General features: G+C 41.6%; 1 protein-coding gene across 10 annotated transcripts in view; it reads left to right on the top strand.

Moving 5' to 3' along the window:
• ankrd26 (ankyrin repeat domain containing 26) overlaps positions 1–20,229 on the top strand; it is a 71,931-nt gene that overhangs the window by 21,357 nt on the left and 30,345 nt on the right. For 8 of the 10 annotated variants that reach the window (XM_062982389.1, XM_062982379.1, XM_062982382.1 and 5 more), the window contains 9 exons: positions 15–34; positions 3,210–3,294; positions 3,387–3,431; positions 3,872–4,051; positions 4,918–4,973; positions 8,265–9,266; positions 10,150–10,379; positions 17,832–17,981; positions 19,356–19,389. In XM_062982389.1, coding sequence (XP_062838459.1) covers positions 15–34; positions 3,210–3,294; positions 3,387–3,431; positions 3,872–4,051; positions 4,918–4,973; positions 8,265–9,266; positions 10,150–10,379; positions 17,832–17,981; positions 19,356–19,389 — 1,802 coding nt within the window. The remainder of the gene's footprint in view (positions 1–14; positions 35–3,209; positions 3,295–3,386; positions 3,432–3,871; positions 4,052–4,917; positions 4,974–8,264; positions 9,267–10,149; positions 10,380–17,831; positions 17,982–19,355; positions 19,390–20,229) is intronic. The other 2 variants (XM_062982381.1, XM_062982388.1) reach the window with 2 other exon arrangements.

Genomic DNA, 20,229 nt, shown 5'->3' on the forward strand with positions numbered 1-20,229 from the left:
TCTTGACATTCTAGGGAATTCAAAGGACATAAAGGTAAATATAGTTCTGCAATTATATTAACACCAATATCCTAATTTAAATATTATATTTTTGTTTTCCAAAGGTTCCACAGAGATTATTCTGATGGTGTTTTTCTGAAATATGTAGGTGTAGCTTATAGACTTGCTTCTCTAAGAAAAGTAGTTACCCAGATCTCCCAGACTAGCTCTGCTAGTAATGACTGAACTGAGTTGGAGCTTCTAAGAACCTAACTCAAGTTAATACTAATACTACTACAGTAGAGTCTCACTTATCCAGCATAAACGGGCCAGCAGAATGTTGGATAAGCGAATATGTTGGATAATAAGGAGGGATTAAGGAAAAGCCTATTAAACATCAAATTAGGTTATGATTTTAAAAATTAAGCACCAAAACATCATGTCATACAACAAATTTGACAGAAAAAGTAGTTCAATACGCAGTAATGCTATGTAGTAATTACTGTATTTATGAATTTAGCACCAAAATATCATGATGTATTGAAAACATTGACTACAGAAATGCATTGGATAATCCAGAATGTTGGATAAGCGAGTGTTGGATAAGTGAGACTCTACTGTTCTTCTTTTTACTTCTCTTTCTTTGCCTCCTATTTTTCACTTTCCCTGCTTTCCCTCCTAAATCTGAGGAATAGGCAACCATATTCTATTTACCAAAGGGCCTAAGTCTCACTTTCTTCGGGGCCCATTTAAGTTGTCTTCTCACAGTTCACATCTTTAACAAAGATACAGAAGCCAGAATGAACCAATGGGATCAGTGTTAATCTTGTTCATATTAGGAAAGTGAACTTTATTTGCAGCCCAGTAAAGTGATGGAGTTGCTTAAGCTTTTAATGAACAGTCGATGTAGTTTCTTTCTGTGCTCCCATGTGCTGTGTATACTGGTGTATTAGTCAATCTCCTGTATAAGCCGTGGACAGGGTTGGGGGTCAAAATTATGGATTTTGCTGTGACCTGTGGAAAAGTCAAGGATTAAAGCGGAGTTTAACACAGAACTCCTCAGAACTATTCCACAGAGAAGCAAAAGCGCCAGCACCACCTCAAGGCCAGCTGTCTCTACTGCTTCTATTTTCTTTTCCAAGCACTCAGACCTTTTGCCACTCTACTCAGAGGAGTGGATGATTGCTTTTTCAACAAAATTAAGGTTCAGTAGGAACTCATATAACCATAAAAGCCCTTCTCTGAGAAGTTTGGTAAAAGGTTAAAGATTAGTCCATCCTGCATTAGTAGATGCAGTCTGTGATGCTGCTTCAGGCCTTTTTGAGTTCCAGGGCAGGAAAACCATGCCAGTGGTGTTTCTTTGATGCTTTCCCTTCAGCTGAAACAACTGCTTGATTATTATGGTTAGTTGAAGAAAGCTGGCTGGCAGGCAACTAGGCAAGTGAGCTGTTTCTTCAGGGACCAACATGGCTATTCTGGGTTGAGGACCTGTTGCCTCTTCAGACAAAGGAGCCCACCAAATCTTGCTCTGTCACCATTGCTGATTCTATGCTTACTGCTTCCACAAGAAGCAGACATTGTCCGGCAGTGCAAGAGCCAGTACTAACTGCTTGTTCTCTTTTGCCCTCAACTGGTTTTATTGTCTCAGCTGGTCAGCCTGACTTACTTTTTCACTTAGGCGATCCCTTGTAGTTCGAGGATGATGGTCCTCCATTTCTTGGAAGATGCCTGTGTGTGATTTTTTTTTAATGTGTGGAGGTCGGTGCATGGCCGGTCAACACAAAGTCTTCACAGATTGAGGTCCCAGCAGTGGTGTGATTAACACAACGAGAGTGGCTTCTCAGTCTGTTTCCAGCCTTCTTCCGCCTTCACAGCCGTTGTAACATGTACCATGTTATCCTTCACCTGCTCCGCCGTTGAAATCTTTGGGTCTTCGGATTGTTCTTGGTCTGGATCCTCCCCTGTGGCCACTCCTGGGAGTGTGTGACTCCCGTGGTTGTGCCTGCAGATTCATTGGAACACACAAGCCCCCTCACCACGTCAAGGTGACAATCCATCGAGGGTCAGCCTGAAATAGGAGGCTCTGTCATGGTCATCATCTTCTCTGGATCCCTCTGCAATGGCTGGAGAAATAGCTGGTTTCTCATCATTCTCCTGCCTTTTCCAGCTCCTCTTCACTGCTCAACCTTGCATATGGTCCAGCTATGAAAAACCAAGGGTGAGCAATTGGGCAGTGAAGAAGATCTAGAGAAGGCAGACAAATGACAGCAAAACAGCTGTCCTTCCACCTGCAGCAGTAGGGTCCTTGCTCCATTTGTGTCCTAAAGGAAGGCGAATTAAAAAGAGAGATAAGCTGGCCGGAGATCCCTCCACCTTAGCTGGAGGAGCAGCTGGCTTTGTGTCTTTTGCCTGCCTTCTCCGGATCCTTTTAACTACCCAACCGCACTTGCAGGCTGACTGCAGACAATAGAGGGGAGGTGGTTGTATGGCAAAGAAGAGCAGAAGAGGCATGAAAAAGGAGAAACCAGCTGCTTCTTTAGCTGTGGTGCAGGGATAAAGAAAGGGCAATGACTGAGATAGAGTCAGCTTTCAAGTTGACTGGTGAGGTAGGAAGGCCAGCTGAGGGCAAAAGAGAGTGGCTCCTGCACTACAAGGGTATGTCCTTCCCGCACAGAAGGGACAAGTGAAGAAATAGCAGCAGTGAATTAAGATGATTTGGTGTTCTTTGTTCATCCTCAGTTTGTCTGCACCAGCCTGCTTTCTCCTTAAGTGGGCTGGTTGTGGACAACCAAGAATGGGAAGTTCAGTGGTGAAGAGTCTGACTGGGAAGAGCCTATTATAAAAGAATCAGTGATCCATCTGCCACCCCCCCCCCCCCAAAAAAAAGACAGGATAGAGTTAAAGAGGTGTTGCTGTGAGGAGAGTGGAGGGGATCAGCAGTCCTTTTAGGTTCTGCCTAGGAAAATTATGGCAAGAGCTTAGTTCTTTTGGGAAGAACCTATAAAAGAGCACCAACTTCCTCTGCATTCACTATATGGCATGGAAACACCAAAGAACCACAATTGTTGCTATTTTTTCGAGCCGGCATTACAAAAGGTCAGAAGTGGTAGACAGTGACCACATTGACTATTAATTAGTTGATCCCGGTTATGAGTCTTCCTAGAGAGCAGAAATTCCATGTAAAAAACTTCAGATGTTCTTACTACTCTGTTGGATTATTTTTTTTCTAGCTAGAAACTGCTACCACAATTCTACAACATGCTACTTCTTCTCATCCTTTAAATCAGACAGAGAGCAAAGAAAAGCAAAGATCCGGTAATGTTTGATAAAATAACTTGCTGGGAGGGGTGAAAATTTGGTTTTACTTTTTTGTTCAGTCAAAGCATTTCAATATGTTCTCTTTTCAGATTTAATGAGAGAACTTGGTTTAGATGATGCAGATGATATTGAAGGTACTTGGTCATTTTTATATCTGTTTTTGTCGGTCACACAGAGTTAGGCATCACAAATCCTTTATCCAATACTGCGAAAAGAGTACATAAAATCACACTATTCCCCTTTCCCCAGAATTTGCAAAATTTAGAAATAACGGTAGCTGAATTTTGTGTCTCCACTGAGAAAAAGACATCCAACATGTCCTATATAAGTCTCTTTCCAAATCTGGTCATTGAAATCTTCAGAGTCATTTTGAGAAGACAAATATTGGTCCATATTACAAAAATGAATACTTCAGTTCATAAGAATTCTGTTTAGCTACCATTAATAGACCGTAGGTTTTTCTGTTAAGTTTAAAACACATTCAGTTATCATAGTCTTCATTCTGAAGAATGTAAATATATTGTTGAGGTTATTTGTTTTTTGTTTTCATATTGTGATATCCTGATAATTTCAGATGCATCTGACTGGGATTCTACCAGCCTGTCACTTAAGAGTGTTCCTTATGCTAAAACCTATGACATCTTAACAGTGGGAGAACATAAGTCTCCTTTACAGTTAGCAAAAGCTGCTGATGTAACTGAAACTCCTGTTCCTTCAAGAGCAGAATGTGATGTTCTAACTGTTGTTTCAAAAGGTAATTGACACTATTTTTTTTACAATATCTTATTTTTTCTTTTGTACACTAAAGAAGATATGGTCCATGTATACAGCCCTGTTCTTTATAGTAAACCCCCTAAAAGTTGGGAATTTCAAGTTTCAAAATTAGATAGCTTTTTACCAATTGTTTTTAATCTAGTAGAGTGAACCTGATACGCAGAAGTCAGATGGTAGGGTGGATAAAATGAAGTGAATGTGATGGGTTGCTAAGGAGATAGGAGACAATGTAGTGAAGTGGGAGCTGGGACAAAATAGGACAGCAAGGTAGGCAGTTGAAGAGGAAGGATGGGAAATAGATTACAGTTTCTGAGAAAATAGTTGCAGCCTTAATTTTACTTTTAAGAATTTTGTTAATATTCGTCATACACACACACACACACATACATGCATACACACACACACACGGGTTCTGCTCTTTATAAAGTAAACTGGTTTTTTTAAAGGAATCCAGGAGTGCACTTGTTATTCAGATAGAATCCTTGTGGGTCAGCTTTGAATGCTGCCTCTCATCAACATATATTTGAATATTACTTGTTCATTTAAGTGGGAGTTCTTTTTTTTTTAAAGAACAACAACTTTGTTCTCTGTCTGTTCCCTGATCATTTATTAAGCAAAATATTTATTTTCTGCCCTTTATCTAATGATCGTAGAAGTATTCAAACGTCATTTTGAATTATTTTTAAAATTAAGTAAAAAACAGTTTTAAATGAACCCACAAGATAAAATGATTTGAAATCTTCATGATGTGCAAACCTGACATTTTGACAGTTTAGATGAGAAATCCAAATCTTACACTACTGTGAGGCATCCAAACACAAATATGCTCATTCAGTATTTTTACAGGCCAGCAGTGTGATGAACAAAATGACAATGGAGAAGTAGAAGAGGATGAAAACAAGGTAGGTATATTACAAATTAAATTTGCTTGTTGCTATCAAACATTACTGTGCATCTGAAACTATTGTTAATTTAATTCTTTAAGTTATACAGACACTTCAAAACAGAGTCAAAGGCACAAATTCTATGTTCTTCTAGTCTTTATTTTGTTATTTCTTACCCTGTTAATTTATTTCCAAATACTATATATTTCCATGTCCTCCAACACCTTCCTTATACATCTAGAAGCAGCACTCATACAGCATACATAGAAACACGACTTGTATGGTAATTATGAATTTTTCATACTTCTGGAAGGCAGAACTGATTGAGTAGTGTTTACCTGAATGAACATCTTCTAGAGATCTTTGGTTGCTATGATCTCTATACATTTATATGACCTTTGTAGATTGACTGGGGGGGGGGAGTTGGTTGCATAAGCTTAAGTCTGCTTCCTCATGGAGTACAGTGGTTACTTTTATGAGCAGACTCTATTTGTGAATAACAATTAAAATGCCAAATAATAATAAATGTGGGGATATAACTATATAAGTGGTAGAGATCGTTATTGGAATACAGTGAGGTTTTAAACTATGGGTAGGTTTTAATTTATTTTAACTGATTTTAAAAATACTGTTTATATTTAATCCTGTCTTAATTTTTGCATACTTGTATATTTTAAATTGTATACTCCTTTGGGAGAAATAAAGTGGAGTATAAATAAACAAAATAATAATAACAACAACAGCAACAACTGTTATAATATGTGTAGTGTGCCAAGAAACCATTGTCTCTGTGGATTACATATATGATAACACCAGTTAATGTCCCAGTTTAGGCGACATCTTTCCTCCTGTCTTTGTTCCCCAATGGCCATCATCGAAACTGAACTTATCAATTCATCACCGTTCCCACAGGTCTTCATTTCTGTTGCTCTTCAAACATATAATCTTCTCAAAAAGATCTGCTCTTTGACACTGTATCAACTACTTTCTCAGTCTCAAAGATTCTACAAGATCTCTTTGCATGTTGGCATTTTGCATAGAATTCTACAGTATATGTGTGGAGTAGAGATAATGCCTGAAGAGCTATTCCATCAGTACAAAAGCATTATCAGAATGACTTGTCTGCTTCAGAATAATAGTAATATGGCAATTACTGGGGAATTCAAGAATACTTCTGCAGTCTATTATAAGAGCCCCCGGTGGCCGGGTGGATTAAAGCCTTGTGACTTGAAGGTTGGGTTGCTGACCTGAAGGCTGCCAGGGTCGAATCCCACCCGGGGAGAGTGTGGATGAGCTCCCTCTATCAGCTCCAGCTCCATGCAGGGACATGAGAGAAGCCTCCCACAAGGATGGTAAAAACATCAAAACATCCGGGTGTCCCCTGGGCAACATCCTTGCAGATGGCCAATTCTCTCACACCAGAAGCAACTTAGGTTGCTACTGACACGAAAAAAAGTAATACAGTAGAGTCTCACTTATCCAACATAAATGGGCCGGCAGAACGTTGGATAAGCGAATATGTTGGATAATAAGGAGAGATTAAGAAAAAGCCTATTAAACATCAAAATAGGTTATGATTTAACAAATTAAGCACCACAACATCATGTTATATAACAAATTTGACAGAAAAAGTAGTTCATTACACATTAATGCTATGTAGTAATTACTGTATTTACGAATTTAGCACCAAAATATCACGATATATTGAAAACATTGACTACAAAAATGTGTTGGATAATCCAGAACGTTGGATAAGTGAGTGTTGGATAAGTGAGACTCTACTGTATATATTTATGTGAATTTTTGTTGATGGCAAGCCACGGTTCTACAGAAGTTTACTCTAGAGTGTTTATAATCTACATATCTAATCATGAATAGATCTTTAAAATGTAGTTTAACATTTTATGTTGGAATATTCAAATAACTAGTAACATTTTTTATGTATGTATTTCATATGTACATAAAGCAGTTTAATAGAATGCAGCAGTTTGACTAAGAAACCAAAATTATTTGTCTCCTGTTCCATTTCTTTAACTATGATCCCCTTTGAGCAAGTTAGGACCTTGCCTACTAAGAAACTGGCAAAAGTGTTTGGAACCAAATGATTATTTGTTACCTTCTCATATTGCTAGTCTTTGCTCACAGATACCATTCAGAGCTTTCTCCAAGGAGATGGCTTTGGGAGAAAATGTGGTAGATACTGCCAGCAAAACTACCTGCTCAAGTCATGAAGCTTTCAGCTTAGAAGATCCTACTGGGATCTGTTCCAAGTTAGTTGGCTTCCTTGGGGACATAGTTGAGCAATTTATTCTACTAGCCGAACAACTCAATCCAAGCAGAGAATTTTCTCAGGTTATTTTATGTGGACTTGGAAGCAGTAACAACATATGACTGGAAGGATATCCTCAATGTCTCCATAGGCATTTTGCAACTTGGTAGGCTTAGTGGCAGTGTATAGGCTTCTCCTGAAAGATGTTATCTGCGGTATGTCCATAACCTGCCCAAGCCATAGGATTTGCTAGATAAGGGCTAATTTGTAGATCACAACATCCAAAAAGATGGCATAGGAGTGGCTAGCTTTTCTTCAAACTTCTCAGTCCTCTGTCTGCACAAGATAGAAAATCTATATCAGAAATATAATAATGTTGGGAACACAGCCCAGTTTTCTTTTATTTAATAAAATGCACAGTAAGATTACAGTATATGTACATTTCTTCATGGAAAACACAGGAAATCATTTTCAGTTATAATGATGATGATACAAAATTATTGCAAGTACAGCAATACATTGTTGAAAAAAAACGAACATGCATTGTTAAAATATTAATTTGTTTTTCTTAATAATACATGCTGGTATTGTTTCATTATCTGTGCAGAACCCAAAACAGGGCCTAGACAGAGAGAGATAGTCCATTTTATGGGGGTAGAGGGTGGGTTAAAGGAGGAAAACCATTTCCCTCTGATATCCTGATATTCCCTCTACCCATGTCGCTGTTGTGGAAATAACCCTTGTTTATGACATGGGAAGTCAGGGGGGGGGGGGGGGGGAATAACCAGCAAAAATAGGGAAATGATTTTCTTCTTTCAGCTCCCCCCCCCCCCCCCATAAAGTAGATGATCCTTCTCTGCCTATGCCCCCTTTTGGACTCCACCCGAAAAATGCAACAGTACCTACAAACTTGAAAAAAACATATAATGTAAATTTATTACTCCTGAATATAAGAGAATAAAATCTTTTTTGTAAATTCATAAATGTAATGTGTTGATTATTTTTGTTAATTTCTCTCTATTCATACTTACGTGTATAAGGAAAAAAGCGTATTAGATACACACAACTCCCTAGAAAGATTGTCACCTGAAACAAAGACTGACAAGGCAAAGATTCCATATGCTTATGATGAAAAGAAAATTGGAGCAGTAACTCACAATGTGGAACCAGACAATGAAAGCAGTCATTTTGATTCGGCACTCTGGGAAGAAAGATATGAAAAAATGTGGGTTGCAAATGAAAAAAAGGAAGTCAAATCTCATTTTAAGACCATTACAGCAGAACTAAAGCAGATGTTTGGTGAAATCAATATAAATGAGAAAAAAAGTAAGACTGGGGTTGAAGGACAATTGCAAGATGGCCCTAATGGTTTCTCGGAGGATATAAAAGAATCATCGCCATCTCATCTGTCTAAAGCTGCAGTTGGTATGCCAGAAAATGATAGTAGACTGTTACAGCCTATCATTGCAGAAAAAGAAATAAATACTGGAAACTCAATTTTATGCCCTCAAAATTCTGTTTCTCGAGAACCATTTTTTGAAATGTGTGAAAATAAAAGACATAATGTCAAACAAAATCTGGAAACCAATGATGAGGTATTGCCTAATAATGCAGAAGAAAAGGGAACGAATGTAAATGAAAAAGATGATAATACATTTGTACAACTGGAAAAAAGTATGAATAGGAATGCTGTAGCTTCAGAAAAAAATCCAGATTATTCATCAGTGAATAGTTGTAGAGACACTTCAAGTACATTTTGTAAAACACTTGTTTTAAAACACCCAACCAACTACCAAGAGAGCACAAATGGGGAAAATGAAGAATTTCTGCATTATTTTAAAAATGGTGTCAGAAGTTGTAAATATTTTGATACCGAGTCTGGAAACCAAGTGAAAAAGTCTATACAAACTTGCTGTCAAACATCAAAACAACAGCTGGATGAAGAATTAGAACGTGATGTTGCAAGATTTAAGAATGAGGTAGGAATGCTGCAGATAGTGTTCCTGACTTTGGAAAGAGAAAAGGCCCAGCTTCAAAAAGAGGTAGAGACGTACCTGCTACTTTCCATTCTTTGGTCTTTCTCCCACCTCAGTCATGCTGTTCATTTCAGCTCTTCAGTATTCATTATAAAGTTTTCTTTCTGTGTCAGCTTTATGCTATGCTTCTAATATAAATCAGGAAGGAAAAGTTTATATAGGACGACCCCCATATCAGCAGGGGACACTTTTCTTAACATACTGTTGAAACAGGAAACTGGATTTAAGTGTGAACCCGATTGAAGTGAATGGCTTCCACTGAAAGTTGGCATAGACTCTGTCACCTACAAAATGCCTAGAGAGAACATACTTTGTTGTATGCGGTTAGGTGAAACTATGGGTACTAGTCCTGTGGGTAAGGAGGGTCGTAGTATATACGCTTTCCATCTAATCTGTGTGGTGGTGTGATTTAACATATTGAGAATTCAGAAATTTAATGCTAACAGAAAAAGATTTCAAGTAGCTCATATTTTAAATAGATGCTACTTTATAAGAAATGAACTGCACCAATTTATGTACTTGTTATACTTTTGGTCCAAAGTATGAAATTAGGATCTGAACAGGTTATTGATTGATCTTTCCATTTACTTTTATTCTTGCTTAGCACTCTTCACTTTGCTGTGTGAAACATTTCTCTTTTGCATGAGTCATTCTTTTAAAGCATATTTAATCACTTTTGTGAAGAATATTCTTTTCACAGTTAAAGTATTTTTGTTTTATCATTCATTTTTTCTTTTACATTAATAGTTTTCTCCCCCATTGCCTCCTTTTATACAATACTAACTCTTTAGCTTTAGAAGTGATTGACTGTTTGCTTTTGAAGAGTGGAAGTCTTTGGTTTGTGTTCTGAGTACTTTTTGATAAATATATAATGACTACTTTTTCCTAGGTTGAAGAGGAAAAAAGAAAGCAAGGATTGGAAGCTGACGGGGAAAAAGAAGCTGCAAATATTGGACAAAAGGTGGATGTAGAAACTGAACAGGAAACAGAGCAGATGCCTACAATAAATGAAAACCAGCATATTAGAACAGCAGGACAGAAAAGGACAGAAATAAGCCAGGTTATAAACAGGATTTCCTCACCAGACCGAGAGCGATTTATGCAAATTTCTTATCAGACGTGAGTATGAAAAGTGATATTAATCAACTTGTTTAATAGCCACTTAACTTTTTTCCCCTCATCTACCTTGGTGTCTGAGATAGCAGCATGCAGGTTCAGGAGAGTTAGTCTCTATCATCTTGACCAGACCTACTCCATCTGTTATATCTCAATCCAGGCTGATTACAGTTACATGTTTGGAGGTCCAGTGGAAAAGGTGGAAGGATATGATGAGGTTGTCATTGAGATCACCTTGGCAGCCAAAAGACTTTCTACTGCCGTATTTACTTGAGTATAATGTGTCATCAAATGTAATGGACATCTCAATTTTGAAGGTGCAGGGTGAAATGGTGGGGAGAGTGGGGATTGGAGGAGAATCCCACGGATGTCACTCCAAAAATGGATCTGTACTCGGATATAAAGCTCTCATCAGTTCAGGCATAGTACATCAGGGAGGCAGACAGCATGAGTGAGAGAACTCATATTCATCCATCAGGCCGACGATTCCCAATTGGACTCATAACGAGACGTTTAAAATTGAGTGGGCAGTTTTGAAGGCCTTCTAAATGAGGCCAGTTGGGAACCGGATGGGACTGAGCTTAGTGGGGAGCAGGCAAGAGACCCCAGAGGCACCCAAGTAGCAGGAAACTGTGATGACTCATGGGCCATGTAGTCCCGTTCCTAGCGCTGTGGTGACAGATGAAGAGGAAAACTTGGGTTTTCCACCGTTTCAGCCAGAATTGGAATTTTCCCAGCCAGAATTGGAGCCCTTGCACCTGCAGGAGGTTTGTCTTCCAGAAAGCTGCCAAACAAGCCCTGAGTCAAAATCTCCCCCATTTTCTCGCCGTAACTATTATCAACAACAGAAAGGAGTTCAGCAGGCTAACCGCAGAAGCCTGAGAATCGCAGCCAGGCATTCAGCTGATTAAGACTGCTTTCATGAGAAATTTTAGGGAGTCATGCATCTGCACACAGAGATTGACTTTCGGTTCTGGTTCCCCAGAGAAGTGTTCTTTGGTGGGAAAATGAGACCCTATTTAGGTTCTTTGCCCTGAAGGAATTTTGCGGAGTCAATTCGTCAGCAACTGGAGTAGGTTGTGTGTGGACAGCGCTACTCCGCTTCCAAGCCTTCGTTCCTGTTTCCAAGCCTTCGTTCCCGTTTCCAGCCTTGTTTACCTCCACGGACCTTGCCTTGCTTCCTAGGACTCAGCCTTGTCTTCCAGGACCTTGTCAAGTATTTTACCACGGATTTTGTCCCTGTTCCTCGTTCCTTGCTGCCTTGTATCAAGCCTTGTGTTCCAAGAATCAAGTTTACTTCCTAGCCTTTGCCTCAAGTTCCTTGGACTAAGAACCTTGTTATCTCCCCTCACTTTGCTTGGCAAAGTGAGAGTTTCGGTTATTGGATTACAACTTTGGACCTTAATATTTTATATTGGACATTGTTTTTCTGGACTATAATTGACCTTTCCTGAAAGATCTTCTTCTGAACTACATTCTACACTTATTTTTATTGACTTTATATATTTCCTTAATAAAGATATTAGATAGATTCTGGCCTCTGTGTATGGTTATTGGTGCTCTGCAGCCTGGGTCGTGACAGTTTGACTCCGCCACCCTAAGCACCAATTAACCTAGGCCAGAATGTCTACCGGAGCCGGACCGGGGGCCCAGCCACTCAGCTACACCATCGACAAGGATGAAGTGGACCGCATCCGTGATAAGCTCAATGCGCAGGAGGGAGAAATAAGGGGATTGAAGGAACGCGGAATCCGTCTCCCGGCCCTGGCGTTGCCAACCAAGTTTTCTGGAGAAGCTTCTAAGGTTCATGTTTTCCGTCGCCAATGCCAGGCTTATCTAGAGGCCCGTAATGCCGAGTTTCCCCAAGAAGACATCAAGGTGGCGTGGATCTACAGTCTCCTAGACGGGCCAGCGGCCAACTGGGCGACGGCACTGTTCGACCAAGTCTCCCCACATCTAAGATCAGCACAACACTTCTTGGATCACATTAAGGCGACTTGGGGGATCGAAGACAATTTGGAGGCAGCCGGCCACAAACTCCGGCGCCTCTCCCAAGGGGACAGACCCTTGTCCCAGTACATAGCCGAGTTCCGAGTGCTGGCCCATAACACCGGCTGGAACGACATAGCCCTCAGAGGACAATTTCGGGAGGGTCTCAACATCGAGATGCTGGAGGAAATCTCCAAGGTGGATCCTCCACACTCCCTTGAAGGACTCATTGAACAATGTTTACGGGCTGAAGTCATGCTTGCCAACAGAAAGCAATGGATCCGAGGCCAGAGCGGTAGGGCTGGAGCGAAACCTCCCGCTCCCACCGGCGTCCAGCCGCGTCCAGTGTGGAGACCCCCGCCACCAGCCCCATACCCCAGAGGAAGCGAGGAGGTGCCGATGCAGCTGGGCAATGTGCGACCCAGATTAGATGCTGCCGAGAAGGCCCGCCGCCAACGCCTAAATCTCTGTTGGTACTGCGGGAACGGGGGCCACTTTGCCAGAGAGTGCCCAGCCAAAGGGAAGCCCGCCGCCCGTCTGGCGGCGGCGTCCTCCACGGAGACGAAGGCGTCTGAGGCGGCTGGCGTGAAGCCGGCGGGGGAAGCCAGCGACCGGGCGTAGAGAGGCTCGCCAACCCGGTCAAAACCCCACTCAAGAGCCGCCAACCGGGGTCCTATTTCTCCTAGTGGTCACCTTGTGGTCAGCGAAAAAAGGACCCGTCATGATCCATGCCATGATAGACTCAGGAGCCACAAACAATTTCATTGATAGAGAGTATGCCGACTCTCTGGGATTACAATATCACGATTTCAAGAACGCCCGTGTGGTGCAGGCCATAGACGGCCGCCCCCTCAAGACAGGTCCAGTAAGCCAGTGGTCAGAACCCACCAGAATGTGGATAAGGGAACACATGGAAGAGATTTCCTTCTTTGTTACCGAGGTTCCCCACTTCCCTGTGATTTTGGGAATCCCATGGCTGACACTCCACGACCCAAACATCTCCTGGTCCAACAGAGAACTGCAGTTTGCTTCAAAATATTGCCAAAACCATTGTCTTGTAGCCAAGGTCTGCCATGCCACAGACGCTGAACCCATCATCACCTTGCCCAAGAAGTACTCAGAGTATTGGGACGTATTCAATGAAAAAGAAGCCGAGAGACTACCCCCGCATAGACCTTATGACTGTGCCATTGACTTGGTGGAGGGGGCCCCGATCCCGCGAGGACACCTCTACTCCCTGACTGAACCGGAGCAAGAAGCTCTCAGGGAGTTTTTAGAGACAAACCTCCGCAAGGGGTTTATTAGACCCTCTCAATCCCCAGCCGCTTCCCCAGTGATGTTTGTAAAAAAGAAGTCAGGGGACCTACGCTTGGTAGTGGACTATAGAGCATTGAACAATATCACTAAGCGAAACCGGTATCCCCTGCCCTTGATCTCGGACCTATTAGACCGGCTTCGAGGGGCCAAGGTTTACACCAAACTGGATCTTCGAGGAGCTTATAATCTAGTTCGCATCAGGGAAGGAGACGAGTGGAAGACCGCCTTCCAGACTAAATTCGGTTTATTCGAAACCCTGGTCATGAATTTCGGTTTGTGTGGAGCTCCCGCAACGTTTCAACATTTTGTCAACGATATCTTTCAGGATTATCTAGACCGGTTCTTGATTATCTACCTGGATGATTTTTTGGTGTTTTCTAGATCACAATCAGAACATGAGAACCACGTTAGAATGGTGTTACAACGATTGCGGGATCATGGACTTTATGCCAAGCTGGAAAAATGCGCTTTTGATCTACAAGAGGTAGATTTCCTGGGATATCGTGTCTCGCCACTAGGGCTCACCATGGACCCGGCAAAGGTTGCAGCAGTATTGGAATGGCGGGCGCCAACCAACAAGAAAGAGGTGCAACGCTTCTTGGGGTTCGCGAACTACTACCGCAAGTTCATTCCAGACTTTGCCCGCTGGTCTGATCCAATCACCAGCTGCATCCGTGGGAAGCAGCCTTTCCGCTGGACAGAGCAAGCAGAGAAAGGATTCCAACAGCTAAAGAAATTATTCACGTCCCAGCCAATCCTTCAACACCCAGATCCTGAAACCCCTTTTGTCGTACAGGCGGACGCCTCCGATGTGGCAATTGGGGCTGTACTCTTACAACCAGTGGGAGATCATCTTCACCTTTGTGCCTTTTACTCCCATCAACTGACCGCACCAGAGAGAAATTATACTATTTGGGAAAAGGAACTTTTGGCCATAAAGGCAGCCTTTGAAACTTGGAGACATTGGTTAGAAGGGGCCAAATTTCCCATTGAGGTCCATACTGATCATCGGAATCTAGAGCATCTAAGAACTGCCCGCAAGCTAAATCAGAGGCAACAACGCTGGGCTTTATTCTTTGAGCGTTTCAACTTCCAAATCCACTATGTAACCCCAGCCCAGACCAAGCAAGCAGATGCTCTGTCACGGAAACCGGAATATGCTGCAGGGCGCAAAGAGACCTTTGAATCCCAACTGCTGCAGCCCGAGAACTTTGCCACGCTCACTGTGGGAAATACCAAATCCACTCTAATTGATTCAGCTCCCTCTACTCCAGGGCCCCTTTGTGCTCAGGAAATCAGGGCCAGTCAACAAGCAGATGCTTGGGCTCAGGACCAACTTCGCCAAGGACTACAGTTTCCCTTCTCGCTTAAGGATGGGTTACTTTGCTATAGAAACCATGTCTACATACCTCCAGGACCGGGCAGGGAAAAGGCACTTCGTCTGTGTCACGACTGCAAGCCAGCCGGGCATTTCGGACTATTTAAAACCATGCATTTGATCCTAAGAGATTTCTGGTGGCCCAAGATCCGCAAGGATGTGGAAAAATGTGTCAATTCCTGCCCAGTATGCCAGCGCTCCAAGACAAGAAGAGAGAAGCCCTCAGGGCTTCTGCAACCCCTTCCTACCCCATCTCGCCCATGGGAAATAATCTCTGCGGATTTTATCACTGATCTACCACCTTCCTGTGGATTCACCACGATCCTAGTGGTGGTGGACCTTTTTACCAAGCTAGCCCATTTCATTCCCTGCGATGGCCTCCCCACGGCCAAGGAGACTGCAGATTTATTCCTTCAGCATGTTTTCAGATTGCATGGTTTGCCCAAGAGTTTGGTCACAGACCGTGGGTCTCAATTCACCTCTCGTTTCTGGAAAGCACTACAAAAACTATTGGGCATAGACTCTCGTTTATCTTCGGCTCACCATCCCCAAACGGATGGGCAAACTGAGCGCACCAATGCCACTCTGGAACAATACCTTCGCTGTTATGTAAACTACCAGCAGGACAATTGGGCTTCCCTGTTACCGCTGTCGGAGTTTGCCTATAACAATGGTGTCCAGGCTTCAACTAAAGAAACCCCGTTCTTTGCAAACTACGGCTTCCATCCACGTTTCTTTCCTTCTATTGTTGAAACCTCAGAAGTTCCCGCAGCAGAGGACTGGCTGCAGGAACTCACAGCGGTGCAACAACTTTTGCTCCAGCAACTAGACCAAGCCAAGGAGGACTATAAACGCCACGCTGACAAACATCGTCAGCCGGGCCCCGAAATCAAGGTAGGAGACCGGGTTCTTCTGTCCACTCGCTTTTTGCCCTCCCATCGCCCTTGCCGGAAGTTAGATGCCCGTTTCATTGGTCCCTATCCGGTGGTGGCGCAACTTAACCCCGTGACTTTCAAACTCCAACTTCCGCACTCTATGCGCATTCATCCAGTGTTCCATCGCTCCCTGCTCCTTCCGGCGGATGGTGTGCGCCCTGATGCAGACCGGCCGGCCCCCCCTCCTGTTTTGGTGGATGGGGAGGAGGAGTTCGAGGTTCAGGACATTTTGGATTCTCGCTTTCACCGCCGCCGCCTGCAATATCTCATTGACTGGGTGGGTTTTGGCCCCGAGGAACGCTCATGGGAAGACGCTTCCACAGTCCATGCCCCCGATTTAACCCGCCGCTTCCATCAGACCTACCCCACCAAGCCGCGGCCTCGCGCCTCGGGGAGAGAGCCCTATTTTGAGGGGGGGCTTGAGGAGGGGGATAGTGTGATGACTCATGGGCCATGTAGTCCCGTTCCTAGCGCTGTGGTGACAGATGAAGAGGAAAACTTGGGTTTTCCACCGTTTCAGCCAGAATTGGAATTTTCCCAGCCAGAATTGGAGCCCTTGCACCTGCAGGAGGTTTGTCTTCCAGAAAGCTGCCAAACAAGCCCTGAGTCAAAATCTCCCCCATTTTCTCGCCGTAACTATTATCAACAACAGAAAGGAGTTCAGCAGGCTAATCGCAGAAGCCTGAGAATCGCAGCCAGGCATTCAGCTGATTAAGACTGCTTTCATGAGAAATTTTAGGGAGTCATGCATCTGCACACAGAGATTGACTTTCGGTTCTGGTTCCCCAGAGAAGTGTTCTTTGGTGGGAAAACGAGACCCTATTTAGGTTCTTTGCCCTGAAGGAATTTTGCGGAGTCAATTCGTCAGCAACTGGAGTAGGTTGTGTGTGGACAGCGCTACTCCGCTTCCAAGCCTTCGTTCCTGTTTCCAAGCCTTCGTTCCCGTTTCCAGCCTTGTTTACCTCCACGGACCTTGCCTTGCTTCCTAGGACTCAGCCTTGTCTTCCAGGACCTTGTCAAGTATTTTACCACGGATTTTGTCCCTGTTCCTCGTTCCTTGCTGCCTTGTATCAAGCCTTGTGTTCCAAGAATCAAGTTTACTTCCTAGCCTTTGCCTCAAGTTCCTTGGACTAAGAACCTTGTTATCTCCCCTCACTTTGCTTGGCAAAGTGAGAGTTTCGGTTATTGGATTACAACTTTGGACCTTAATATTTTATATTGGACATTGTTTTTCTGGACTATAATTGACCTTTCCTGAAAGGTCTTCTTCTGAACTACATTCTACACTTATTTTTATTGACTTTATATATTTCCTTAATAAAGATATTAGATAGATTCTGGCCTCTGTGTATGGTTATTGGTGCTCTGCAGCCTGGGTCGTGACAGAAACACAGCTAAGGAACATCTGGGTCACTAGCTGGGTGATGCTCCTCCTTTGCATGCCACAGAGTCCTGAGGCTGCCTCCATTACCAAGAACAGTCCCTTTTCACCCCCACCTCCCTGGCCTCCAGGTCTCTCCGGGCCTTTTCACGCAGGTGGTTTTTTGTGTGCGATTCTAATGGACCATTGAATCTAATGTGCACCGTAGTTTAGCTATGAAAGATAAGCATTAGACTTAAATAAATATGGTAATTGTTTACTTGGGCTACTTGGGGACATTTTGTAGATAGTGAAAAACTGAATGAAAAATATATTTCTCTTGATTGTATTTTCCTTTTTTTTTTTTAACCAGGAGAGAAAAACTTCCCACTTAAAGAAAACTGATTTAGGCTAAAATAACTTTCATCTTCCACCAACCGAACTGATTATGATTCAGGTTTCTTGTTTCATTTCAGGAAAAATCATATTGCCAAAGCGAAGGAAGTAAGAAAAAGTGGAAATAAAAGACCAATTTCAAAGCAAAGAGTTGCTCAGGAGATCACTGGCAGTCTTCATCAATTACAGGATGACAGCAGTTCGAGTGAAGCATCTCTGGAAGATAAAAGGTAGGCATGATCATGATTTAGAAATAAACTCATATTATTTTTAAATGAATACTTACATTTAAAGACTTATCTTGTGTGGAATGAGCCAGTCATGCATTTAGACGAGCAATATCTTTAATAATTCTTTTAAAAAATAACATTGCAGATAAATTCCAAGACAGAAATCCATCTGTAGTCCCAAACCAAATAGACCTAATGAAACTATTATTGAATGAGAAATCAACATTTATTTAGAAACCACTGCTTTGATACTTCTATGATAATTGAGACTAGGAATTGGATTTAGGTCTAAATAATGTATTTTTAATGTATGATTTTTGAACCAAGTCTGTATTCTCTGGCTGAGATTATTTTTAAAGGGGATCTTGGGATATTACTAAAACAAACAGAGAAATCAGCCTGGTGTGAAATAGGTGAACTTGGTTAAGAATTATGAGGAAACGAGATGGAAATGATTGTCAGATTAGCTTTGTCAATTGTAAGTGTAATAACATCAAAGGCAGAAGTACGTCTTTATCTGTATAAATTCATTAGTATTTGGAAAAACAGTTTGTTGCATCCAGCTTTTCAGTATTTAAATGACATGTTTTTGGAGAAATATTACTTTTAATACTGTAGTTGTCTTTGATGTAAGCGCAATTCTGGACAAATCTGGATGTGATAGAAGAGATGTGTGATTATATTGGACAATCATGAGTCAATAGATAGAACATACACTTGGCATGCAGATGGATCAATTCTTGGCATTCTCAATATCATGTGATATGAAAGACTTCTGTCTAAAATCCCTGAAAGCTGTTTCAAATCAGATGAATCAGTACTTATCTAGATAGGACAATAGTCCTTCCATGTAATATAATAATAATAACAACAACAGCTGCAACAGCAACAACAACTTTATTTATATCCCACCCCATCCCCCCAAGGGCACTTGGGGCGGCTTAAGGCAACGTAGTGCAAAAATATATTAAACACCGAATAACATAAAATATATAACAGCACACAGGAATTTACATGTAAAATACATATTTATGTTTCTAGGAATTTTTGTTTTGTTGTCTCCTAATTATATGCAGCCCTGTTCGACTGCTTTTAAGAATAAGGAAAAGGTGTCCTAAAATTATTATTTAACCTTTTCTGTTATTGTCCTTTCCTTAGTCTGTAGTACCTTCCATCTGTTTAGATATGAAGGGATTCATAGAGATCTTAGAAAATATTCTGTATTATGTCCAGATTGCATTTCAGCAATGCTTTTCTAGTGTATTGCAGATTTGGTCTTTAAGGTCTAAACATTAGCAGTATAGAATTTTTCGACATTTTCAAAGAAATTTACATGAAATGCTATTGTTAATAATTTTTTTGTTTAATTTTCAGTCATGCAGCCAAATCTGGGAATGAAAAGAAAAAGGTATTGTAAGCTACCAAAATATACCAACTTTAGAAACAAAAAGATACAGTGGTTCAGTTCAAGTCATCATCATAGTGATCATTAGTGACCTAATATGATTGTCTTCCAAGGGTAAATAAAGTCTTGGTTGTGGGTCTGTAAGTGGCTCTAGAGACCTATTTGGAATCTTCATGGTCTTCTGCAGTGAAGATAAATTTCCAGATGAAAGACATGTTTGATGCACTTTCCTCTTAACATGTTTCTTCCTTTCACTTTTTATTTGTGCCTCATCAAAATCCATAGCACTGTTGGTTATAGCTGACCTCCAGTTAGAAACTTGAGTGCCAGGGCTTCCCAGTTTTTGGTGTTCATAAACTTTATACTTTATAACACATTTTAATATAATACACTATTGACCAAGATTCTTAACCCTCATTTACAGCAGTGTCCAGATTGACAAATGAAAGATTGTTTAAAATGGTAGAAGATGTTCTGGCCTGGTGGAAAGGAATCCTATAAGTACTCTCTGAGAGATGCAAAATAAGCAGAATCCTCTATTCCACTGTTCCCTAGCAATTACCAGTCATTTTCAATATAAAAGCTGTCATGCTGTCAATAGTCTCTAGAGATATTTATTAGAAATGGACAAAAAAGTATAGAGCTTTGCCTAGCAAGCTAACTACAGTTAGTCTGTATATTTGAAGCCAGATTGTGAATTATGTCTACACAGGGCCCTTTTTCATACATGACCGAGAAAATGGGACATGCGTGCTAACCATGGTCCTCAATACATGATGGTAGATGCAAGGGCAGGTCCCCTTTTTTTTTTTTTTGCATTTAGTCCACGAATTGAGTTTGATC

This window comes from Anolis carolinensis, chromosome 5 (assembly GCF_035594765.1).
Source record: "Anolis carolinensis isolate JA03-04 chromosome 5, rAnoCar3.1.pri, whole genome shotgun sequence".
Taxonomy (NCBI): domain Eukaryota; kingdom Metazoa; phylum Chordata; class Lepidosauria; order Squamata; family Dactyloidae; genus Anolis; species Anolis carolinensis.